The sequence below is a fragment of the Schistocerca serialis genome, chromosome 2 (genome assembly GCF_023864345.2).
Source record: "Schistocerca serialis cubense isolate TAMUIC-IGC-003099 chromosome 2, iqSchSeri2.2, whole genome shotgun sequence".
In the NCBI taxonomy this organism is placed as follows: domain Eukaryota; kingdom Metazoa; phylum Arthropoda; class Insecta; order Orthoptera; family Acrididae; genus Schistocerca; species Schistocerca serialis.
The window spans coordinates 225,729,967-225,757,877 of record NC_064639.1 but is presented as its reverse complement, the minus strand read 5'-3'; the positions used below and the strand labels follow the sequence as shown (position 1 = coordinate 225,757,877).

General features: G+C 42.0%; 1 protein-coding gene across 1 annotated transcript in view; it reads left to right on the top strand.

Annotated features, from left to right (window-relative positions):
* The window catches only part of LOC126456972 (UDP-glucosyltransferase 2-like), a 96,687-nt gene that overhangs the window by 11,312 nt on the left and 57,464 nt on the right, over positions 1 to 27,911 (top strand). The window contains exon 2 of the mRNA XM_050092916.1: positions 2,843 to 3,021. Coding sequence (XP_049948873.1) covers positions 2,843 to 3,021 — 179 coding nt within the window. The remainder of the gene's footprint in view (positions 1 to 2,842; positions 3,022 to 27,911) is intronic.

Below are 27,911 nucleotides of genomic sequence, written 5' to 3'. Positions count from 1 at the left end.
CTATATTTTGTCTACTATTGGCTGATCACCTCTGTGCATCTCCCGCCATTCCATTTCCTAGTCATGCCATACCATACAACTATGATCCAATTGGTTGACCATAACGAGTATAATTAAAGAAATAGTGTACTCTAAATCCCACTTGAATGCTGGTCTTAATAACAAGAGACATTATATTTCACTGTTTCTAATCTCTTATAAAACTTCAATTTGAATTATTGCTTTACCGTGTATTAACTTTGTGATGGAATTTCATACACAAATGAAAACATGCGCGGGAAAAGGGGCCAACCCTCAAATGTAAAAACTTAGAGATAAGTGTTGCCATCTGTTGTTGGTTACGGGAATTATCAAAATTGTCATTGGTCTCACCCCTAAATATCACTTAGGGGTGAGGCCAATGTCAGTCTTGATAGTTCCCGTATCCAGCAACAGTCGACAGCACATATCTCTGAGCTTTTACATGTGAGGGTTAGCCCGTTTTTCCGCGCATGTCTTCCAATGTTTTTCTCATTTCATTGATAGGAACTGTCATTCATGTCTTGATTTGAGACGATGGTTGACTAGAAACAGAAAGGTGGTCAGTTAGTCTAATGCTACTTGTGGTGACACTTCCTAACCTTACCCGGGTGGTCGGTGTCGATCAGAGCCATCAAAAACACACAACAGATCATTTGAAAGAGACACAGAACCGGTCGACTTTCTGCCGACTGTTCCTTCCGTGGCACTTAGGAAATACGCTAACAATAGCTCCTATAGCTAATACACAGGCCACCTTTCCTTCTACTGGCGATGAAATCGTGCGATCGTCTGGAGCATATGGGGAGACAATCTCCCTTTGAAAAACTCTTTTAAAACACGCGCTGTAACGGATCGTGCAGCCACGTCTCGATCCCGGAGTCAACAGATGGGGACGTTTGCAAGACAACAAGCATCTGCACGAAAAGTTCGACGACGTTTGTACCAGCATGGACTATCAGCTCGGAGACCATGGCTGCGGTTACCCTTGATGCTGCATCACAAACAGGAGCGCCTGCGATGGTGTACTCAACGACGAACCTGGGTGCACGGATGGTAAAACGTTATTTTTTCGGATGAATGCAGGTTCTGTTTACAGCATCATGATGGTCGCATCCGTGTTTGGCGACATCGCGGTGAACACACACTGGAAACGTGTATTCGTCATCGCCATACTGGCGTATCACTCGGCGTGATGGTGTGGGGTGCCATTGGTTACACGTCTCGGTCACCTCTTGTTCACATTGACGGCACTTTGAACAGTGGACGTTACATTTCAGATGTGTTACGACTCGTAGCTCTACCTTTCATTCGATACCTGCGAAACCCTACACTTCAGCAGGATAATGCACGACCACATGTTGCAGGTCCTGTGCGGGCCTTTCTGGATACAGAAAATGTTCGAATGCTGCCCTGGCCAGCGCATTCTCCACATCTCTCACCAACTGAAAACGTTTGGTCAATGGCCGAGCAACTGGCTCGTCACAATACCCCAGTCACTACTCTTGATGAACTGTGGTATCGTGTTGAAGCTGCATGGGCAGCTGTACCTGTACACGCCATCCAAGCTCAGTTTGACTCAATGCCCAGGCGTATCAAGGCCGATATTACGGCCAGAGGTGGTTGTTCTGGGTACTGATTTCTCAGGATCTATGCACTTAAATTGCGTGACAATGTAATTACACGTCAGTTCTTGTATAATATATTTGTGCAATGAATACCCGTTTATCACCTGCATTTCTTCTTGGTGTAGTAGTTTTAATGTCCAGAAGCGTTCTAATGTGAGGATTAATGTCACGTGTGTGATAAGTAATGCTAATTCATGTGTTTATTCGTAATTCTTATTGTTTTCTTGTTTGACGATGTGTATTCTAGTTAATGGCCTTCATTAAATGTATTCATTCGACAAAATGTACCATCAACGAGACGTGTGAGCTTTCCTTTGTCTCGCACATTTATACAGATACGAATGAGTGTGTTATTCTAGTCAGACATTATAATTTCTGAGTTATTGGGTGATGAGTTGCGACTTACATCTTGTCAAATTCATGTAGCGTTTATTGTTGTAACGATCTGGCCGAGCGGTTCTAGGCGCTTCAGTCCGGAACCGCCCTGCTACTACGGTCGCAGGTTCGAATCCTGCCTCGGACATGGTAGTGTGTGATGTCCTTAGGTTAGGTAGGTTTAATTAGTTAGTTCTAAGTCTAGGGGACTGATAACCTCAGATGTTAAATCCCATAGAGCTTAGAGCCATTTGAACCATGTTATTGTAAGTTTTGAGGTCAGTTCTTTTGCTCATCAGAGGAACCACAAGTGTACATTACGTATCTCCATACTCTTCCAAACAACAAAATCCCGCAACCTTATAAAATTCTAAATGCATGATATCTTCTGATGCATACTGACGATCATTGTGACTACATGCTAAAATCAAGCGTAAGCGATGTTTGCTCCACACACAGAATAAGCACTCTTGGCAATGTACCACACGATACAAATCCACACTTCCTAGCTCTTCAGAGGAAGTAAGTAGCAAATCACCTCCCCCAGCACGAGATATCCTCATTATCAAACAACGTATATAAAGCGACTTTTACTTAAAATACAAGACAAGTGATTTTTTTTGTTTTGTTGAACACAGTATTAATTTCCGTGTAGAGACATCCCTATAATTATGTACGATAGCAAACTGGACAAATATCTTTCTATGAACACTTATTTCGGTAAATTGTTTTACTGCCTAGTTAAAAAATATTCACTGTTTGCTTGAAATGTCTTTATATATTTACTATTTGTGTGTATCTTCATACTTTTTTACTTCTAGAACAATTGTTTTACACGTTTGTTGTACTATCGATGCTGGCCAAATTGTGTCATGCCTCAAAGATATTGGTGGTGGTTCCAACGGCGTCCATCAGCCACCAGAAGCCTTTCCATATCTTAACAAAAGCTCTGCTTCAGAGAGGACATGAAGTCACTCTCTTCACCACAAATCCACTCAAGGTAAGTCTCGTCCCACAGTCTAATAACTCAATTGGTGTATTGTTACATACTCCTCTAAGACCACGCCATGTAGCTGTATTAACGAATGGCAGGACTATAAAGTGAGCAAAATAAAACTGACCAGGAAAGTACACTGCGCAACACAATTAAAGAATCACTTTTTCAAAACCCTGCCTGATCTTAAGCAATAGATTGTCAATTTTGTTTTCAGTCAGAAACAGATTTCCCTGCTGCCACAAACGAAATACAAATCTCTGTTCTTGTGGACAGCAACTTTTAACTGGAAGAAGCAAATTAACGTTGCTATGAATGTGAATTGTGTAAGACGCACAGCTTAGCAAAAACTTTTTCGTTGAACATAAAACTAGTTCTTATATTCTCTGCATCAAAACTGTTAGTCGTGTATGATACCATTTCAATATTTAGCAATGAGGCTTACTTCTGTATTGTAGTGGATACGGCAGTGAAGTTGATGTCAGCTAAGGCTCGTCTTCAAAAATTAATTTGGCGTCCTCTCATATTCACACGTGCACACACACCAGGTAATGTACATATGTGCTGTGCCAGAGTCAGACTGCACTACTTGCCTACTCACAGTACACGTATTCCACCAGAATTACCGCCAGATCTGATTCACGCGCACCAAGCTGCGCCTCACGTCAGACGTTTCACAAAGATTGTCTTAGCTGCGAATGAGATGCTCTCTGGATTTCATATTATCCATCAAACACAAGCGACAGAGTCAAAACAATCCATCCCCTGGTCTCGATCTGTCTCCAGATCTATCATGTGTGAGCAAATTGCATATCACAAGAATCGGTATTTGATCAGTCAAAAGTCCAAAAAATCGGGTGAAAATCATGCGATGTTTGGCAATATGGCTGCCTGGCTGTGAACGTTCATCCAGTCCACAAGCGTTGCTGCGTATTTTAGTTTAATTTCACACTGCGCATATATAGTAGAGACCCACTTTAGAGTTTGTTATTGAAGAAATACGAATCACCCTGAAAGTAAAGGCGATATTAAATTGTCACATATTAAAATTTTAAACTTGGCTGTAGCTTCAGCAACTACGTACAGTAACCTTTGAGAGAGATAAAAAAATCAGCCAACAAGTTGCAAATAAAGGTTTATTGTAACCCTTGACATAGGTTTCGGCAATTTTAGAATTGGCTTCTTCACAAGATGTAATGGACTCTAAAATTACATTAGTGGTTACAAAAATATTTTAAACAGAAGGTAGTATCAACTCTAGCTAAAAGTTTGTAAGCTATGGGTATTCGCTTATTTCATCACATGCTGATAAAGTACACTGAATAAAGCAAACCGGTTCTTGTCATATAAGACATACATCTTAAGAACACAAATAATCACAAACCGTGACTTAGGACTGCAGCACTATAGTACTACAGTTGTGCAGATCACATGCCAAATGTAGTGGCCAATTAACATATGGCTCTTGTCGACGTAAAAGATGACTTGTGTTCAACAGTACATAATGAGGGAATCTGGATTAAAACAATATATATATGACAAACACCAAAAGTCAGCCGCCTAAACGCACAGGCGTTAGCGTTAAGGAAAACAAGTCGCAGAGGGCGGTAAATGAGTGCATGTAAGTAATGTGCCTAGACTGCTTTGAGCACTCAAAGTGCACAGATTTGGGGCCTCATGCGGCTAGCTTTCCTTAGTACTAGAGCCTGCATATTTAGGTAGTAAACTTTCGCTATTTGTCATATACTTGCTGCTGTAATCCAGCTGCCATCATTGCATTTTATTATAAACAACCTTTACGTCGACAAGAACCTCATGTCAATTGGTCACTAGACTTGGCATTTGATTTGCACACCTGTAAGACGATTGTGTTACAAACCTAAATCATGGTGTGTGATTGTTTGTGTTCTTAAGATTAATGTCTCATATGAGAAGAGCAGTTTGGCTTTGTTCAGTGTACCTAATCACTATATGAAGTAACAAGTGAGTACCCTTTCCATATAGTCTTTTGGGTACAGTTACTTTGTTCTGTTTAAAATATTTTTGTAACTACTAATGTAATTTACAGGGTTCATTACATCCTGTGAAGAAGACGGTTTTGAAATTGGTCTAATGTTAAGAAGGAATACACAGATAACTACACTGATAATTTTAGATTTTGCATTGAACATCTTTTAGGTGCTTGCGTTGTAGAGGTAGATGAGCTATTTATTGGCACATATCGATGGAGCTGTTCTCTCTGTTGTATTTTTGTACCTATCAACGAGTGCTATGTCATCCCAGAAGGACATACAACTTGCACTGCACGACTGCCTTTAGAATGCTGTTTGCGGAGGCTCACTCTGTCTGTCTTGGAGTTTTCTTGCTACAGCTGAAAACGTTCCACGATTCATCATTCGAAAAGTGCTGAGAACAGTTGTGAAACGGTATCCAGGCTGTCGTAGATGCAGGTGGTCGTCACGTTGAACATCGTTTGTAACCTGGAACGAAAACATGGTATGCAATCAAAAAACATTGCCCTCTCATGCGGAAATTAAAATGTGTTTCTTCCAGCGATTTATTCGTTATTTCTCTTCTACAGATCTTGCAAATGTTTCTATGAAGTTTCATTGTCCTACGGTCACTCGTTTTTCGAGGAGGTCCTCTCAAGTGGCTAAGGTTTAATTCTAAATCCTGTACACGCATCAAACCGAATGGCAGGTTTGCTCTTTATCAATTGATAGTGGAGACGCAAAACATTATAATCTCATTCACGAACGGTGACAGTCCGCGCACTTAGAGGCACAGATGGGGGCTGCAGTGTTGCCGGTGCCAGGCGACACTTGCGGTACCTACATAGAGGGGCTTTGTGCGTGAAGAAAGCGTGTATCCTGAAAATTATGTCTCTCTCTTGCTTATGCAGATTTCTCGTTTACTTCCATCATGAGCCATGATAACTTATAGAACATGGCAATGAGGATTCAGTAAATAATTCACTGACGATCGGGTTAATGCTCACACTGGCTGCGACGTCCATAGCAGAGCGTTCAAAAAGACACCTGAACACTCACTGGCTGGTGGAAAATGACTGACATCTGGTGTGCAGAACGAGCTTAAACGCGACCGTTATCGTTTTTTACTCGAAAAATCCACACCAGCTGTTTGATGGAGACACACTCACGGTATGGCATTTGAAAAGACATGCTAAAGCCTGAAGGGTTGGGCTTGTGGCAGAGCGAGGCCAGCTGCATTTAAGAGACTAGCTGTTGACGACTTCATCCACTGCACAACTAGCGGACCAATAAAGACAATTAATTAGGTGAGAAAAAGCGAAAAACACTCGCTTTCAGCTGTTCAGTGTTCCATAAACAGAGACTGGAGTAACCTAACCTGAATTTATTTAAGTTGTCAAACTGCATTGGGTTCCTTGGGTCAGAACAAAGCTGTGTAGCTCTAGTTACGTCTCCACTAGCAATTTATAAAAATCTGTCAATCGGTTTGATGCATGTACAGGACTTAGAATTAAATTTTCGCCAATTGAGAGTTCCTCCTCGAACAACGAGTCACCGTAGGACAATGAAACCTCGTAGAAACATTTGCCAGATCACGCAGAAGAGAAATAACGAATAAACCGCTGGATGAAACATTTTAATTTCGACATGAGAGCGCAATGTTTGTTAAGGGGGGTAGAACGTCAAACGGGCCGACTTGGAGCAGTGTCTATACTTTCACAAATAAGTTCATATAACTTTATCAGCATCGCCAGGAAGGATTAATGATTCATACTCATTGAAGTGGAAGTTCGAAAACATGACAAAATAATTTTCTTCTTTACGTGCGTAATTTCATTATTTTTTCATTTACTAATGGCTGCATTTGTTGCTATAGGTATACTTTTCTTCATAAGTTAGAGAGATTCTTCGATAAATTTTGCACAGCATACATACCATACTTACAGGTGTATGAAACTCTAGAATTTATTTAATTTATGAAAAAACGAATGAGCTGTTATATTCTAAACTTCATGTTTAGGAAAAACACAAATGTTATAGTTAATTACCTCAATTTTTACCACAGTTTTTAATAGATTTGGAAAATTCTAGAGTTTCATACACCTTTAATTATGGTTTGTATGCTGTGCAAAATTCATCGGAGAATCTCTCTTACTTATGAAGAAACGTGTACCTATAGCAACAAATGCTGCCATCAGTAAGTGAAAAAAATTATGAAATTTCAGATGTAAAAAAAATTACTTCGTTATGTTTTCGAACTTCCACTGCTATAAGTGTGAATTCTGAATCCTTCCTGGTCATGCTGACAAAGTTTTATGAATTTATTTGTAAAATTATAGACAGTGCAAATTAAAATGTCCTGTGGTGCCTCTCCTGCTCCAAGTCGGCCCCTTTGACGTCCTACCCCCCTTAATTGCATACCGTGTTTTCGTCCCAGGTTACAAACGATGTTCAGCGTGATGACCATCTGCATCCACTACAGCCTGCATACCGTTTCACAATTTTGTTCTCAGCACTTTTCGAATGATGAACCGTGGAACGTTTAGCTGCCGTGACACCAATTATGCACTGGTTGAAGATTGCACATTGAGTCCAGCATTCTCACCCATGAGAACAGTAACTTATTCAACAATTTGTGGCCCAGTTGGCCGTCGGTCTCTCCCAGGAGCAATTCTCAACTCATCGGTTAATTCGTACTTCCGAAACATGTTCTTCAACTTCGGTCTGGGAAGAGGACCTCTCCGTATTCATTTAATGCGTCGCGATACACGTGAAGGCAGCAGCACCGTTGCTGTCGTTTTGACAACAGAGCTTTTCGAGCAAAAGCCCTGCTCACCATGTCCGGATTCATGTTGACTGTCTGCAACCGTAATGCACACAGATGCTTGTGTTTGTAGCCTGTGTCGCCATACCGGTACTAGCGCCCTTAGCAAGTCATGACTCTAACACTACTAACAACAAATCCAGCAGAACACAGTCCGAACATCATTCCTATAAAGTTGTGTCCCATATTGTAAATAGTTTTACATCTACACTGACTCAAGCAGCGAAAGTTTAATTATAACCACACTGTATATCCGCCCCAGCCAAGTATATCAAAATTATTATTTGAAATATGCATAACAAAAAATTACGAACTTTGAATGTTTATAGTTCTTTTATTTAATATTATCAAATTTTTAACAAAATAGTTGTTCAGAGCTCAGAAAATGGTGGGGTTGACATCCTCTCTGAGATTATACAACGCCCTCAGTGACATTGTAGAGAGAAGGAAGTGCTTCTCTGGGCGGTATCACTAACCTGCTGTCTTGTTGCTTCGTTAAGTCCCTCGTAGCACAGTAGTAGCGCTTAGTCGCCAGGTTCTACGTAGGTGGAGTGTATAGGGATGCCAGTTGTTAATTGCTAACAACGTTTGTACTATACTTGTTTTAATACAGAAATTACTTTGTCACACACGTCACAGAATCAGAATTTGCAATATGGCGGCTCTGGGCTACGCCGTTATTTTCGACCCTTTACAACACATTAACACAATTTTCTGACTTTACATGATGATAGACACTGCCCACGACATGTGGCGTTCTGATAACTAATAACTTCACTTTATATCCTGTTTAACAGCTGAAATATGTCCTCGCGACCGTTCTTTTAGAGCCACCCCGGTTACTCGACCGTGCGTTTCCTACACATATATATATATATATATATATATATATATATATATATATATATATATCCAAACTTTCATCCAATGGGCGTTCAGATCGCTGTTGCTAGGCGGATCTGACGTCACGTTTGCGGACATTGTGACGGAAGTTTGTCTCGGAACACAGTCTCAGACTGTGAGATCCTACTCCCGAATAGTCAGATCTTGTCCCTACTAAGGTTGCACAACATTGCCTCCTATGATTTCATCTCTAATGCTTCTTGCTGACGCTTACTTGTTAAATGTACATGTAGCTTGGCTGCTACTGAACATTCCCGATCGCATAAATATGCATAATACTTGGCTTAAACACGTGAAGATTACAATTAGAGGATGTTTGTCCCAATAATTTTTTTTGTTTTTGTGCCATGTTTACTGAGAGTTGCGCTTTCCATGTTGTAGTTAACATATGCAGTCAATTTACTATGTGAAATTCTTATGTTTACCACGTGCAGCGCACGTCCACTCTGGGTGAGAGAGCCCAGCTCCCAATCGTAAACTGCCTGAACAGTATTTTTGTTATGAATTATCTGAGCGTGTTTATTGTCAAGCCTAAGGTTATAAACTAACACAGATTTTGTTTTGGTGCAGTACTCTCTTTAAAAATATAAAATTAGTTACTAGCGTGGTATAAAAATTTCCTTGGTGTAGCCCTTCTACTCTCACTTCCAGTTCCTAGACCTTCCACAGCAATTGCAGGGAACTTGCTGCTGTATTATGAAATGAATGATTACGTATAAATACACAGGACATTAGGCGTGTAGGTGTAAATATTTTTCTTGATAATGGAGGACAACGTTCTGACCAACATTGCTTTCGTATTTACTTCTTTTGCAGAATATTAGTTATTAAGAGTATATGTTTTAGGTTGGTTATTACATGAAATGTGGCAAGAGCAAGGTTGGTTGGTTGGTTGTTTTTGGGGAAGGAGACCAGACAGCGTGGTCATCGGTCTCATCGGATTAGGGAAGGATGGGGAAGGAAGTCGACCGTGCCCTTTCAGACGAACCATCCCAGCATTTGCCTGGAGTGATTTAGGGAAATCACAGAAAACCTAAATCAGGATGGCCGGACGCGGGATTTAACTGCAGAGAAAAAACAACTAACACATGTTGTGTTCCTAATGATGACAATATCTGCACTTATACCCCTAAAACACTGTATATGTACTTGGTCTGCTCCGCGGGAAAGGAAGGTGAGCAGGTGTTCACTCTCACCATGTCAGCCAGGCGAAATGCTCCCGTTATCTTTCTGTTCACCAACGCCAACTAGAAAAGTGCAAATGAAAACAAACTGGCTATTTCCTAAAACCGCTGGAAATTGCAACCAGAACCATCAGTTACAGGCATGGATAAATGTACAGCAGGAAATAAAGAAGCATGAGGATAGCGCGGTGACTAAACTCTCACTCTCTCTCTCTCTCTCTCTCTCTCTCTCTCTCACACACACACACACACACACACACACACACACACACACGCACAATAAGAACCTATAGAGAGGATGGCTGTACTCTTCAATAAACAAATAGACTGATCCTGAAAGGGACATACTGGAAAAGTAGCGTTCACTGAATACTGCAGCTTACTAATGCAAGCGAATCATACCCTACTGGCCACTAAAATTGCTACACCAAGAAGAAATGCAGATGATAAACGGGTATTCATTGGACAAATATATTATACTAGAATTGACATGTGATTCCATCTTCACGCAATTTGGGTGCATAGATCCTGAGAAAACAGTACCCAGAACAACCACCTCTGGCCGTAATAACGGCCTTGATACGCCTGCGCATTGAGTCAAACAGAGCTTGGATGGCGTGTACAGGTACAGGTACAACTGCCCATGCAGCTTCAACACGATACCACAGTTCATCAAGAGTGGTGACTGGCGTATTGCGACGAGCCAGTTGCTCGGCCATCATTGACCAGACGTTTTCAATTGGTGAGAGCTGAAGAATGTACTGGCCAGAGCAGCAGTCGAACACGACCTGCAGCATGGTCGTGCATTATCCTGCTGAAATGTAGGGTTTCGTAGGGATCGAATGAAGGATAGAGCCACGGGTCGTACCACATCTGAAACGTAACGTCCACTGTTCAAAGTGCCGTCAATGCGAACAAGAGGTGACCGAGACGTGTAACCAATGGCACCGCATACCATCACGCCGGGTGATATGCCAGTATGGCGATGATGAATACACACTTCCAACGTGCGTTCACCGCGATGTCGCCAAACACGGATGCGATCATCATGATGCTGTAAACAGAACCTGCATTCATCCGAATAAATGACGTTTCGCCATTCGTGCACCCAGGTTCGTCGTTGAGTACACCATCGCAGGCGCTACTGTCTGTGATGCAGCGTCAACGGTAACCGCAGCCATTGTCTCCGAGCTGATAGTCAATGCTGCTACAAACGTCGTCGAACTGTTCGTGCAGATGCTTGTTGTCTTGCAAACGTCCCCATCTGTTGACTCCGGGACCGAGACGTGGCTGCACGATCCGTTACAGCCATGCTAATAAGATGCCTGTCATCTCGACTGCTAGTGATACGAGGCCGTTGGGATCCGTTCCGTATTACTCTCCTGAACCCACCGATTCCATATTGTGCTAACAGTCATTGGATCTCGACCAACGCGAGCAGCAATGTCACGATACGATAAACCGCAATCCCGATAGGCAACAATCCGACCTTTATCAAAGTCGGAAACGTGATGGTACGCGTTTCTCCTCCTTACACGAGGCATCACAACAACGTTTCCCCAGGCAACGCCTGTCAACTGCTGTTTGTGTATGAGAAATCGGTTGGAAACTTTCCTCATGTCAGCACGTTGTAGGTGTCGCCACCGGCGTTAACCTTGTGTGAATGCACTGAAAAGCTAATCATTTGCATATCACAGCATCTTCTTCCTGTCGATTAAATTTCGCGTCTGTAGTACGTCATCTTCGTGGTGTAGCAATTTTAATGGCCAGTAGTGTAATTGAAAATTTAATCATAAATTGAAAATAGCGTCTAGTAAGATAGTTTGCACAGGAATCATCGTTTTAGACTAAAGTCTACCTCTGACTTGAACACTTCGACATTCTGTAACAGTAATTTTCGTGGCCGAGTTATTGATAAGTAGTTGTAAAGAGCAAGGGTATACATAGTGAGGATGAAAACTATCCTGGAGAACTGAACTCCCGGCATACGTTCTTTCCTTGGATTGGTTTGACTGCGAAGTATGGACAGTAGGCGGTAGCATCTGAGTTTGCTGTAGCTACTGCGATGTTGAAATAGAAAGAGTTTTGTGAAACAGTTGGTAAAATCAATGTTTCATAAAACATGGCTTTCTCTGCTCGCCAACACTTGTTAAACGTGCGCCTCAGTATCGACAGGAAAACAGACCAAGACAGACACCCTAGGCTGACAGCTTTTCAACTAAAAGTCAATCTTCTTTGTCGTTTACAGCACGACACATCTCTAAGAAGTTCTAATTTGAAGCACAGGCACGGAGTCAGGGTGAGGCTGGCTGCACGCAGAGTTTTATTAGCTAGGTTTTCTAAACACAGGAGACTGTCCAATTTTCTAGGATCGACGACGCCAGCATCTACAGTCATCCTCCCGAGCGAGAAGGGACTATTGGAACAAACTCTGATTGGTACCTACAGTGTGTGGGAGAAAGAGCCCTCAACGAGACAGCCACGTTCAAACGAGCGATGGCTGCATCTAATTAGCAGCCTTCTTGCGGATTTCAATTAGCCGGCCGGTGTGGCCGTGCAGTTCTATGCGCTTCAGTCTGGAACCGCGTGACCGCTACGGTCGCAGGTTCGAATCCTGCCTCGGGCATGGATGGGTGTGACGTCCTTAGGTTAGTTAGGTTTAATTAGTTCTAAGTTCTAGGCGACTGATGACCTCAGAAGTTAAGTCGCATAGTGCTCAGAACCATTTGAACCATTTTTTTGATTTCAATTAATTAATGAATGACTGATGCCATCAAGCCGAAACTTTGGGTACAGAGCCTCACGTACCTAGGGCTGTTACTGATAGCCCCTTCTGTAGTCCAACGAAGTCCATTTGAAATTCGGTCATAAGGTTTCCTTGCATCTAAACTATACTGTGCAACATCATTAACACTTGAAAATGGGAAAATGTTCTCCTGAAACATGTTGTAGCAATAACCACACGATTGACAGTCGCGCTGAATATCCTCAACATTGCTTGAATAACAGTTGTATGATGGCTTCACATCAGTTGTGTTGAAGGGTCACTTTTTAGAAACTGGGTTATTGTTTCCCACTGTGATTTGGCTCAAAGGTACGCACAACGTTCCTCTGTAACGGGGAAAAATCGTGACACGCTACGACGTCACCCTTGCGCTCGGCTACGCTTCAGACAGCAACGTGTCGACACATGCGAGAAAAGAGGCCACAGCTCAGAATTTCGTATGAATTTTAGGGTGTGTATGGTGGTGGGATTTTGCCACCAAACATGAAAAATTGTGACGTTTCATATTCTATGATTGCTTGTATGGGATCGCGTTTTTAGGTGATGTTATCGAATTAGTACTCATTTATTCACTGACACTGGATAGTTTCTTAATAACATTTCTGTAGAGTTGCATCTTTGACGATAAGTTATCGCTCGCTCTGGCGTCAGGGAGAACGAGGGCTTCCGCAGTATTGAAAAGCAACACAGGGCGAGGGCTGGCGGCAGGTCAGTTCTTGTGGCTCCGGAAAGAATGGAACGACGGGGACGTTTACTGCCTAGTATTGCCGTCTCATCGAGAAGCCAGTGGAATGGACACCTCGCGGTGGCGGTGCAGTTGCTAAGAAAGGGTCAGGGACGATGTGATGCTGAAAGCTTAAGATCATAGAGACAGCAGCTTAGAAGCGCCAGCACCAACGTTTTTAGCAGGTAGGTATGTGCGAGATCAGAAGATCAAAACAAACTGCAAAACGATTTAGAAAAGGTATATGAATGGTACGTAAAGTGGCAATTGACCCTAAATAACGAAAAGTGTGAGGTCATCCACATGAGTGCTAAAAGGAATTTGTTAAACTTCGGTTACACGATGAATCAGTCTAATCTAAAAGCCGTAAATTCAACTAAATACCTAGGTATTAAATTACGAACAACTTAAATTGGAAGGAACACACAGATAATGTTGTGGGGAAGGATAACCAAAGACTGCGTTTTATTGGCAGGACACAGAAAATGTAACAGACCTACTAAGGAGACTGCTTACAGTACGCTTGACCGTCCTCTTTTAGAATACTGCTGCGCGGTGTGGGATCCTTACCAGATAGGACTGACGGAGTACACCGAAAAAGTTCAAAGAAAGGCAGCACGTTTTGTATTATCGCGAAATATGGGAGAGAGTGTCACAAAAATGGTACAGGATTTGGGCCGGAAATCATTAAAAGAAAGGCGTTTTTCGTTGCGAAGAAATCTTCTCAAGAAATTCCAATCACCAACTTTCTACTGCGAATGCGAAAGTACTTTGTTGACACCGACCTACATAGGGAGGAACGATCACTACGATAAAATAAGGGAAATCAGAGCTCGTACGGAACGATATAGGTGTTCATTCTTTCCGCGCGCTATACGAGATTGGAATAACAGAGAATTGTGAAGGTGGTTCGATGAACCCTCTGCCAGGCACTTGAATGTGTTTTGCAGAGTATCCATGTAGATGTAGATGTAGATGCGAGGAATGCCTGCTGCAGATGCAAGCTAAAAAGTTCTCGCGCCAGACGCCTAGCGGAATTCCCGCTACAAGACAGACAAACGAATTTGGTTGGGTGAATCTGTAGACAAAGGAACAGTTACAACTTGTTCCGGAAGTTTTTATCGAACTGGGTAAGAGATGAAGGCGGTTGGCTGTCAGCTTCTTCACTCGTAGAGTGGGAGGTATTTCGCTTGTAATGGGCGCGGTGATCAGCTGCATATAGAGTACATGATAACGCGGTGAGGTTCGCTCTAAACTGTGCACTCCGTGGCGGGTATCGAGAGGTCACAAATCGCTGGATACTGCTGCGAGACATTGCTAGCAAGGCCCCAGTGAACAGTCTCACTATTAGAGTAGATAAAGTTCAGATATCGCCACTAGGAACGGCATCAATCGTTTCTGTCACCTGAGAAACGAATCTTTACTTCTTTGTGGAGACTAAGGCGTTGCAAAGTGCTTTTTGTATGATAGCAGACTTGAGTCAAGTTTCTACTCCTGGCTTATGAGCAAACATAATTCTTGATTCATGTACAGCAATGTACCGAAATAGTTTCGCCCCTAGGAGTTTGCGGACGCCATTGGACGTCCTCTGTGTAGTGAGAATTCACAGTTACAGATAGCACCTCGTCTGGATGACAGCCGGCGCATAATTGCCTATCCCAGCAGTGAATCCAGTGATATATGCATCACGGTTCGATAGATAGGGAATGTTTAACAGTAAGTGTGTTACGTTCGATCGATTTGATTACAGAGCTCTCTACTGTCAGTGCCAGTCAGGGTGGAGGCTTTGCGTAACTTCGATGCTAATTAGTTTCAACCATTACCATCGAATAAACGGGACACGATTTCGGTTCGAGTGACAGATGTTTTGCCGATCTCAAATTTAGGTTAATGTACAGGAATTAACGTTATAGGTCAGTACTTGTTGCACAGTTTTCTTTGAGTGTTGTTTTTACAATAAATATCTCGTCGGTACCCAGTTGTTCCACTTTTCCTACGTTTGGATGCCCAATACTGATCCTGATTAAGTTAGAGTATCATCACAACTTGGGGAACTAAACATATGTTACCCCCAGTTACAGGATGTCGATGTCAGTGCTAATTTAATTGACTTTTAGGCATGACCACTCCATTGCGAACATAATATTGACAGCCATCACACGTAAACTTACCGTTTGCTAACAATATATCACATTGCACTCCAGGGTAGCATTGAAGGTGGCTTAATGTTGACACATTGGCACCAAATTTCAATACAGTTCTGCCAAACATCCCTGTGAAGGAGGTCTGGAATGTAACCAGCATCGAAATTACACTTCTTTTTTATGTGTGGCCAAGGAAAACATTTCAGACAGACCGGCGCTCAGAATCGATACGAAAAGAGCCCCAGGAGGTGGCATAGAGGAACTCAATGAGGATCACCCCTACCCTTGGGCCGTAGATTCCCACACATTTCGCAATCGAAACGATGTTTAGAAACGCAGTGACCAACAGGACGATGTTGTTGACAATAGTTGACACTGCTGCCGCTCCCTGGGCGTTTCGACTCTACTGTATGGGCGTCGTGGGGCTGCGACGCCACTGAACGTTATATTAGTGGGATGGAGTGGAGTGGAGTGCGACCGCAATTTTTGCTCTGGTACACATACTGGAACCACTAGGGACCATGCCATAATTGAGGTACTCCTGGGCTCCATCTGGTGATTCTGAATTATTTATGAAACGACTAAACTCATTATTAAAGATCTAAATGGTATGAGGTAATAGTAAGTGGACATTTTTATTTAACCATTTAGGGCAAATCTGCTATATTGCTATACTCAAGCCCCTTATCAATTCAAATAATATAACTCACCCTCACACAAATTACAAGAGTTGTGGAAACCAGCAGTACTGTTACTGATAACATTTCTATAGACGATTAGATGTTGCGAAGGCACTGTGTACTTGCAAGACAAATTAATGAAAAAGGAATTGAAGACTTTAAAATTGCGGAATACGGAATTAGAAGATGCATTCTGCTAGGTAACCTACAGTTCCTGAGAAAGGCCTTCCAAAAAAGTTTTAGTTGGTGCCAAATCCGTTAATTATTATTTTTACATTTTTCGCAAGTGTTAGTTGCCATACGGAGTTCAACTGCCACTGAATATAGCAGTTCATTTTCCGTAGCAGTATACTAATTCGTCACTCAGCGGTGTTCGAAATTCTGATGGAAAATACTGCGATGAACCACTTGTGTGTATTGGGATCGAAGCTAACGACTGAGTGCAGCGATGTCGTTAGCAGTATCGCCAGCTATAAGTCGCTCGTATGAGGAGGTACTAACAAAACAAAATCTGGGCTTGATCTGAAAGTGATATTTAACACAGTTTGCCCCGTTCTAGAATACACTGTTGACATTTCCGAAACTCATTCCGTACTGCAACAGCGTCAATACGATAAAATTTACTACATTATTGTAGTTCACAGAATGAGATTTTCACTCTGCAGCGGAGTGTGCGCTGATATGAAACTTCCTGGCGGATTAAAACTGTGTGTCGGACCGAGACTCGAGCGCCACTATCACTTCACTCTCTTCTCGTACCATGCGCCAATGGTCCGTGGAACGAGCGACTGCCGGTAGCCATTCCAATAAACTTTAATTTCTCTGACGCTGGCTTGGTGCTTATTTCACGAGATGTATGTAAATGCAAATGGTTCAAATGGCTCTGAGGGCTATGGGACTGAACATCTTAGGTCATAAGTCCCCTAGAACTTAGAACTACTTAAACCTAACTAACCTAAGGACATCACACACACCCATGCCCGAGGCAGGATTCGAACCTGCGACCGTAGCAGTCCCGCGGTTCCGGACTGCAGCGCCAGAACCGCACGGCCACCGCGGCCGGCTAAATGCAAATAATATGTTTCCCGGCTCTTCTTGGGTCGTACTCTCTCTAAATGGTAACATTAAATCTCTCCGTGTTGCACAACAGCCCTCTTCTAGCGCGTGCCACTGGACTTTGACTAGTATCTGCGTAACGTTTTCTAGCTTCCTAAACGGTTCTGCGACTAAGCGCACCATACTTTTTTGGATCTTCTCAATCTCTTCTATTAATTGACAGATGTAAGGGTAATTCCCAGCGAAACCCAAGCAAGTGTGATAGGACCGTTACTGTTTATAATACATATAATAGTCTAGTAGAAAGCGACGAGTGTTCTCTAAAGCTGTTCACAGATGATGCGGTTGTTTATAACAAAGTAGCAATGCCAGAAGATAGTACGAATTTGCAGAACGTCCTCCAGAGAATTGATGAATGGTACATGCTCTGCAGTTGACCCTGAACGTAAATAAATGTAACATATTGCGCATACACAGGAAAAGAAATCCATTACTAAAGAGCTGCCCGCCGCTGGTTCGAATCCTGCCTCGGGCACGCATGTGTGTGATGTCCTCAGGTTAGTTAGGTTTAAGTAGTTCTAAGTCCAGGGGACTGATGACCTGAGATGTTAGGTCCCATAGTGCGTAGAGCCATTTGAACCATTTTTGAACTGTATAGCTATAGTATTGATGACAAACCGCTGGAAACACTATCTGCCGTAAAATATCTAGGAGTAACTTTCCGAAGCGATGGAATGACCACGTAAAACAAACAGTGGGAAAAGCAGATGCCAGACTCAGATTCATAGGAAGAGTCTTAAGGAAATGGAACTCATCCACGAAGGAAGTGGCTTATAAGGGCCTTGTTCGACATATTCTAGAATATTGTTCATCTGTCTGGGATCCCCACCAGATAGGACTGACAGAAGAGATAGAGAAGATCCATCGAAGGACGGCATGTTTCACCACGGAATCGATTAGTCGGCACGAGAGCGTTATGGAGATGCTCAACAAATGCCAATGGCAGACGTTACAAGAGAGGCGTTATGGGAAGATTTAGTACTGAAATTTCGATAGAGCGCTCTCCCCCTAGATACGTCTCGCGTAATGATCACTAGGAGAAAATTAGAGAAATTAGAGCCAATGATGAGGCTTACCGACGACCATTCTTCCCGCGCGCTATTCGCGAGTTGAACAGGGTTGGAGGGCTCAGTTAGCGGTACAAAAGGTACCCTCCGCCGTACACCATTATGTGGCTTGCGGAGTATGATGTAGATATAGATGTTAGATGTAGATGTAGACGTACATGGCAGAGATCCCACACAGACGGGAAATACTCAAAAATCAACTGAACGAGTGTTTTGTAAGCCACTTCATTTGTGGGGAGGTTGCATTTCCTTAGAATTCATCTGAACTAAAACGTCTTGGTCTGGTTTCATCCTTACATATTACTGATTACATTTGGTACCTCTAGAACTGTTAGTCGTAGGATATTGTGCAGTTGCTACTGTTCCCTGTGATTTATTACCTACAGTGTAATCACACAGTAGATAATCTGTCCCCCTGTTTATTTACAATACGTTACACACATTTACACAGGTGTGCAAAATGAAAGCGACAAACCACTATTTCCCCGTGATGTGTCTAATTCACGGTATAATCATATAAAATGTCAACAGATGGCCGTACAATCGTGTTTTGCACGGAAGATGGCATTCCGATGAATGGACAAGCACTATCAAACAGGTTGGTGTTTGCCGGGTAGCCCCACATCCACGAACGCTGTGTATACAGTCACAGACGGTGCAATATGGCACAAAGAAGAGTCCTACCAGATTCTCTGCGGTGGATGGCCATAAGAAGATTGGAAGCAAACTGGTTTCACCCGAAGGCTTAATGTGAATCGTTCCGTTGTTTCTCGGATGTACAGACAGTTTATAGAGACCAAAAATGGTTCAAATGGCTCTGAGCACTATGCGACTTAACTTGTGAGGTCATCGGTCGCCTAGAACTAATTAAACCTAACTAACCTAAGGACATCACACACATCCATGCCCGAGGCAGAATTCGAACCTGCGACCGTAGCGGTCGCTCGGCTCCAGACTGTAGCGCCTAGAACCGCGCGGCCACTCCGGCCGGCAGAGACCAAAACAGTATCACGAAGACCAGGGCACGGCCGATCACGTGTGACATCAAAAAGAGAGGATCGTTATTTGGCCGTAAGGCCACGACCATACCCTTTGGTATTTCACGTCAACTGGTATCTGACCTCGCAGTTTCCACTGGACGCGTTGTATCGAGTCAGACGGTGTACAGAAGGCTTCGGCAGAGTAGCCTTTATTGTCGGAGACCTTTTGTATGTGTATCTCTGATGCGTCTTCACAGAAGATAACGAGTAGAGTGGAGTTATCAACACGCCAACTGGACGGTCGAGTAGTGGCCCAATGTTCTTTTCGCAGAAGAGTCCCGATTTTGTGGAGAGAGTGATTCTCGTCTCATTTGCATTTGAAGGGAACGTGAATTTCGGAATTCAAACACTGAGGAAAGAGACCGGTATCAAGGAGTATCCTTAATGGTGTGTGCAGGATTATGTTGACCACTTGAACACCCCTTCATGAAACTGTAAGAGTGAACCGGCAAGGTTTAACTGCTGTCAGGTATCGGGGCGAGATCTTGGACCAGCGTATGCGGTTGTTTCGAGGTGGTGTGGGCCCAGACTTCGTATTGATGGACGATAACGTTCGACCTCATAGAGCACGGGTGGTTGACGTTTTCTTGGAAACAGAACATACTGCATGCATGGCTTGGCCTACTCCCTCTTCTATTTTGAATCCCATAGAGAAGGTATGGAATGCGCTAGGGAGACAGGCTGCATCATCTCAGCATCCATCAACCGCTCTCCGAGACTTGCGAGCAGGTCTGCAGGAAGAATGGGCTTTATTGCCTCAACATGAGACTGATGACGTCATTCACAGCACGCCCCGTCGTTGACAGGCCACTGCTGCTGCCACTGCTGGTAACACCCCATGCTGAGCACATTAACCAATTGTTGGAATGTGTGTGCAAATCCGTCAAGTTGGAAAAAACGAAGAACATTTTAATCTACCGTTATGCATGTTGCAGTTGTTTACGTTCTGTGTTCTATATATTGTTTCTACTTCACCATCATCTGTTTCTCTTGTTTTGTGGCAAAATAAACGCTGTCTTGCAAAGTACCGTTTGTTGCTTTTATTTAGGAGACCGGTATATCATAAGGTTACAAAATGGCTCTGATCACTATGGGACTTAACATCTTAGGTCATCAGTCCCCTAGAACTTAGAACTACTTAAACCTAACTAACCTAAGGACATCACACACATCCATGCCCGAGGCAGGATTCGAACCTGCGACCGTAGCAGTCCCGCGGTTCCGGACTGCAGCGCCTAGCACCGCACGGCCACCGCGGCCGGCTAAGGTTACATTGTCAGTGCTTGCAGCATGTGTCGATATAATGCAGACCTTTTAGCATTTCAGTGCGGTTTTCTGACGTTGTATTTTTCATGCAGAGAATAAAAACAACATCCTGCAATGTGCTGTCCGTAGTTTACATCTAATCTAAACAATAAAAAAATAAAAACTTTGAGGTTTGCCGATGATATTGTAATTCCGTCAGAGACAGCAAAGTGCTTGGAAGAGCAATTGAACAGAATGGGCAGCGTTTGAAACGAGGATATAAGTCGAACATCAACAAAAGCGAAACAAGGATAACAGAATGTATTCGAGTTAAATCAGGTGACGCTGAGGGAACCAGATTAGGAAACAAGACTCTGAAAATAGTAGATGATTTTTGCTATCTGGGCAGCAACTTAACTGATGTTGGCCGATGTAGAGAGGATATAAAATGTAGACTAGCAATGGCAAGAAAAGAAGAGAAATTTGTTAACATAGAATATAGATTTAAGTGTTAGGAAGTGTTCCCTGAAGGTATTTGTCTGGAGTGTTGCCACGTATGGAAGTGAAACGAGGACGATAAACAATTTAGACAAGAAGGGAATAAAGGCTTTTGAAATGTGGTGCTAGGGAAGAATGCTGAACGTTAGATGTATCATGTAACTAAGGAGGAGGTAATGAAGAGAATTGGGTAGAAAACAAATTTGTGGCGGAACTTGAGCAAAAGAGGGGATCGGTTGTTAGGACGCATTCTGAAGCATCATGGGATCACCAGTTTAGTACTGGAGTGATATCTGTGGTGGGGGAGGGGTAGGGCGGGGTGAAAATAATAGAGGTACAGCAAGAACGAATAAAGCAGATTCAGAAGGATGTAGGTTGTAGAAGTTATTCGGAGATGAAGAGGTTTTTACATAATAAAGTAGCATCGAGAGTTGAATCAAACCAGTCTTCGGACTGACGATAGCGACGACAGCAGCAGCAGAATCAACAACAACAAATATTAAAAACCCTAAATCCGTTGGGGTACTCTTGAATTTACTTTTACGTCTGTAGATTTCATCTCGGTAACATCCATTAGGTCGATATGTTCTTGGTACTTAAGCCTGCCTGCCTCCACCCTTAACATATTTTTTTAGCTAGCACGACATATTTGCTGTGGTATGGTTTGATATTGCTTTCTTATTTACTACTTAGATTATGTCATTGTTTGGGATGTGAGTAACGCATTTTGGAGAATTGTTAATATTCTCGTTCCTGCAGCCTCTATTTTGCTTTCATCAATTTGACGAATGATACACTTTTCAAAATTCTACAGCTATGTAGAAATTATAACATTTTCTTTAAATTTAAGTCGTTTTCTGTGTGTTTTACCTATTTTTTTATTGTTCAGGAATGGACTCACTTTTCCGATAGTATATGTTTCACTTTCGGATTTCGTATCACACTCCAAATATTTAAAGTGTGGGAGAGTGAACTTGTATAACAATTTTTTATGTTACTGCAAGGGGCAGGAATTCAGTGTTTCAACTGTGATTTATAAGCTTTACGTGTCACTGTGATTACGATGGTGAAAACATTTGTTTGTGCTACTCTTAGTTTGCCCACGATCGAACTTTAAAAATGTACATGAGGTTCCTCAACAAAATGAATAAAACAACATGCAAAAACACATAATGCACATTTAGTGAACGCAGTATGTGCACAATCCTCAGAATCACAATCTTGAGGTGCAAAAATTAAACGCCACTTGAATCACGTTTTGCTTTCAACAAAACGTGCGGGGGTGTTTAGCTCAGCCACTTGCCAGGAATATTGAAGCACAGGCTGATACACTGCATCAGACAGGTGGTTATGAATAACAGAACAAATTTTCTTGATCAAAATTCTGTTTCCTAATTTAGTGTCGAAGGCACTGCCGAGTGACCTTATAGAGCCTGTTATCCTTCTTGATATATTTTATATTGTTGAAAGAGATATACATCCAAAGGCTGTACATATTTTGTTGTTTTTGGCGGAATGATCACGCATTCAGTGTCTTTACCCTCAAATGAATCATTGAATCATTTACTATTGTTACGTCCTTTTGAGGACTCCAAGAAGCACAAAAAGTGTCTACGGCACATTCTGTATTCTTTCTTGAGAAGAGCTATAAAAGCTGGAAACAAACTTTATATGCCCAATTTCCCTTACTTTACGCAGTACCCAAAATTTCAGGTGCCAGTAGTGGACATATCTTCCTTCACTCCTTGCTATGACAGACTGGGATAGAAAGTATTGTTTTATCTAGAAATGAATGTTCAGCACGTCTTTGTTTCTCCGCATAATCCAGTATTGCTTTGATGTGACTGTTATGATAATGATAATAAATACGTTCAAGACGTTTTTCAGAATTTTTTTAACGCTGACGGTACGAGTTTCTTTTCTGGTGAAGATTCATAATCACAGAACTGTTGGCTTCTCTTTAAGGAGTACTGTTTCCACCACTGCAACACTGCAGTCTCGAACACTATTAATTGTTTTATCGTTTATAAAGTCGTTTTCTTCATCCACTATCCTATCCAGTGTAACTTCAGTTGAGCAGTCAAAAGAATATTCGTGTTTCTCAATAATCAGAACCCCCAAAAACTTTGCGAAAGTGTCATCATCCCGTCGTACATCATTTTCCGTTGGATAACGCCTTCTTAACTTGGATGCCACAATATTTAAAACATTCCAGACATTAATGGTTTTGCTTTATATGCAGGACAATGCTGACACACGTATGCGAAAACGTTAACTGCTTGCTGAGGTAACCGATTGAGTGGCGTATTAACTTCCCTCCCCCAAGCGCTGATGTGTATAAACCAATAGCAACACAATGACATGCTGTCGCAGGGGTGCTTAGAAATGTGGGATGGGTCTGTGTACGAACGTTTAAATAAAAATTGCCGTTGGAGCCGAGAGACGTCCATTGTGAGCATTTCACTGAATTCCTTTATTTTGAATTTTTCCACAGTACTGTTCGGTTTATATATGGCACATATGTTTATTACGTTATATCGTCTACATTTTGAGCGCTTTATTTCGTCCTACAAATGGATTTAATAAAGCTAAACGTCTTTTTCCAGAATTGTTCCACAGGAAAAGATCACACTGTTTCGCCGTTAAATCGTCGAACGAACGACAAAACGACAAACCGATGTAAGTGATCATGTGATAGAAAAACAACTAAAATCACTCAACGGACGTGGTGGTGTACCATTACGTCTCTACACAGATTATACGAAAGAACTTGCTCCTCTTCTAGTACAATGTGCTGTAGGTCCATGGACGGTTGAACGTTTCCAAGTCTTTAGAAGATAGCACAGGTGATACCCGTTTTCGAGAGGGGTCGTCGAATAGAAGCACAAAACTATACGCCTATATCCTTGACATTTGTCTGTTGTAGATATTTGGAACATATGCTCGCGAATTATGACATATCTTAAGTTCGAAATTGTCCTCTGCAGGAATCATCATGGGTTCCGAAAACAACTATCACGTGAAACACAGCTCGTGACGTTCGTCCACGAGGCCCAGAAAGCATTGGATACAGGCGCCCAGGTAGATGCTCGTGTTCCTTGACATCCGGGAGGCGTTTGCTACAGTTCTATGGGTTTCGACACGGTTCCGCACTGCCGCCTGATGGAGGAAATACCGCTGTCTGATAAGACTGAATAAGTTATAGGAAACAGAATACAGCATGTCATTGTCAACGGGGAGAAATCTTCACGCGTTAAAGTAACTTCGGATGTACTCAAGGTAGTGTCATAGGATCATTAAGAAATCCCACGAGGCTTTTCGAGGTTGATGGCCTTGTACACAGAGACGTCGCAGTGGTAGAGAATTATAGAGAAACGTCGGAATTCAGTTAGTTAGATAAGTGTTCCATTGATCAATCTCACGGTAACCGTTATGATGAGGAATGTGTCAAGTGCATAAAAATGCACCCATGAATCGAGGTTTTTTTTTTTACCTTAAGGTTTTTATAATCTATCCCATTCCTTTAAATGGCACAAATGCATGCATTATACCTATAGATATATTTTTGAAACTATTACTGCTGTCTGTCAGACATTTTATTTCATCTGGTAATTTATTCTAAAAGTTTTACAGCAGTATATTTTGCCCCCTTCTGTGCCAAAGATAGGGCCGAAGTGGCCGTGCGGTTAGAGGCGCTGCAGTCTGGAACCGCAAGACCGCTACGGTCGCAGGTTCGAATCCTGCCTCGGGCATGGATGTTTGTGATGTCCTTAGGTTAGTTAGGTTTAACTAGTTCTAAGTTCTAGGGGACTAATGACCTCAGCAGTTGAGTCCCATAGTGCTCAGAGCCATTTGCACCATTTTTTGTGTGCCAAAGATAGGTTAAGTGGAGGATAGTGTAAATCCTTCTTTCTTGTGGTATAATAAGGTTGTTTTTAAACTAGTCCATGTTGTTGAGAGGAAATTTCGTTATTGACTAAGTGTACTGTGAGGCTTTGTAAGAATTCTTAACCTTTTAAAGAGATGCTTACTACATGTGCGACTATGAGCCCCACACATTACTCTAATCACTTTCTTTTGAACAGTGAATACTTTTTGACTAAGTGCTGAGTTGCCCCAAAATATTATTCCAAATGCAAGGTATGTTAGTTTGCTAATTTCTGTATCCTCAAAATTGGCAGTTATTCTGATTGCGAAGTTTCTGAACCTAGTCGCTTTAGGAGATCCAAAATATGAATTTTTCAACTAAGATTCTCATCTATATGTACAACCAAAAATTTAGTATGCTCTACTCTGGTTGCTGACTTCTATCGATGTGTTGTATTTATTGAAGGAAAAGCTGCAGCATATCTACTCTTGTGCAGGGATTGGCAGTTCACCCTCAACATAAGCAAATGTAACGTATTTCCTATACACAGTCACAAAACCCATTACTTTACGATTACAAACTTGTAGAATACTAAGTGGAAGCAGTTGCTTCCATAAAATATCCAGAAGTATGCGTACGGAGCAATCCAATGTGGAACCATCACATCAAATTAATCTTGGGTAAGGTAGATGCCAAACTGAGATTCAGTGGAGAAATCCTCAGGAAATGTAGTCCGTCAACAAAAGTGGTAGCTTACAAAACCATCATTCCACCAATACTTGAATAATGCTCCGTAGTAAGGGATCAGTATTAGAAAGGATATGTATAGCAAATAGAGAAGATCCAGAGTAGCGCGTTTCATGACAGTTTCATTTGGTAAGCGTTAAGTCACGGAGATAATCAGCGAACTCCTGTGGCAGATGCTGCAAGATTGTAATTGTTTCCTATTGAGCTGAGTCATATCCAAACACTATATTATACTGTGTACTCAGATACTCGCCGAGTAACTGAAGCCCCAAGAACACTTTGTGGATGACGCACAGACACAACGCAGAACGTACGAGAATAGCTGGAAGCGATGTCCTTACTTTTTGAATCAGTACGTCGTCATTAGTTATATGATCTACCAATCTAATGTTCAGCATTCTTCTGTAGCACCATATTTCAAAAGCTTCTATTCTCTTCTTGCTTAAGCTGTTTGCTGATCAAGTTTCACACATAGCTACACTCCATACAAGTACTTTCAGAAAAGACTTTCAGTCTTAAAAAATGTCTCTTCTTCAGAAATGCTTTCGTTGGTATTGCCATTCTATTTATTACACCCTCCCTGCTTCGACCACCGTCCGTTATTTTGCTCTCCAAATAGAAAAACTCATATAGTACTTTCAGTGCCTCATTTCCCGACCTAATTCACTCTATCATCTGATTTAATTAGACTACATTCCATTATCCTAGCTTTGATTTTGTCAATATTCATCTTATATTCTCCTTTGAAGACTCTGTCCATTCTGTTCAACTGCCCTTACAAGTTCTTTGCTGCCTCTGGCAGAATTACAACGCCATCGGGAAAACTCAATGTTTTTATTTATTCGCCCTGAACCTTCATCACCACTCCAAATTTTTCTTTGTTCAATGTACAGAACGAATAACATCTGGGATAAGCTACAACTCAGTGTTACCCCCTTTTCTATCACTGCTTCCCTTTCATGGCCTTCGACTCTCGTAACTGCCGTTTGGTTTCAGTACAAGTTGTGAATAGCCCTTTGCTTCTTATATTTTACCCCAGCTACCTTTAGAATATCAAATAGAGTATCACAGTCAATATCGTTAAAAGCTTTCTCTAAGGCTAAAAATGCTACTAAGGCAGGTTTGCCCTTCCATAACCTATCTTCTAAGGTAAGTAGTAGGTCAGAATTGCCTCATGTGTTTCTACATTTCTCCGGAATCCAAACTGATCTTCCCAGAAGGCGGCTTCTACCAGTTTCTCTACTCTTCTTTAAGAAATTCTTGTCAGTAGTTTGTAACCACGACTTATGAAACACATAGTTCGGTAATATTCACAGTTGTCAATACGGGCTGTCTCTGGAATTGGAATTATTGTATTCTTCTTTAAGTCTGCGGCCTTACTCACCTGATGCAAGAGTTTTGTCATGGCCGGCTCTCCCAAGAGTATCAGTAGAACTGATGGAATGTCGTCTACTTACGGGGCATTGTTTCGACTTAGATCTTTCAGTGTTCTGTCAAATTCTTCTCGCAGTGTCATATCTCCCAGCTCATGTTCATCTACGTCCTCTTCCATTTCTACACTATTGCCTTCAAATTCATCTCCCTTGCATAGACTCTGTATTATTCCTTACATCTTTCAGCTTTCCATTTTTCGCTTAAGCTTTGTTTTCTGTTCATACATCTGCTTGTCTTCTCCCCAAACACCTCTTGTTGTTCATACAAGAGGTTCTCTTTTCTCAAAAGGTCTCTTTAATTTTCTTGTAGGCAGTATCTATCTGTCTCCTATCGATATACGCTTCTAAATCCTCACATTTGTTCTCTATCCACTCCTGCTTAGCCATTTTGCACTTCTTGTCAATCTCATTTTTAGACGTTTGTAATCCCTTTCGCCTGTTTCATTTGCTCCATTTTCATATTTTCTCCTTGCATCTACTAAATTCAATATCTATTACGTTACCCAAGGATATCTACTAGGCTTTGTATTTTTATCTATCTGATCCTCTGCTGCCTTCACTATTTCGTGTCTCAAAGACACCCATGCGTCTTATATTGTATTCCTTTCCTCTTTTCTTGTCAATTGTTGCCTAATTTTCTCTCTGAG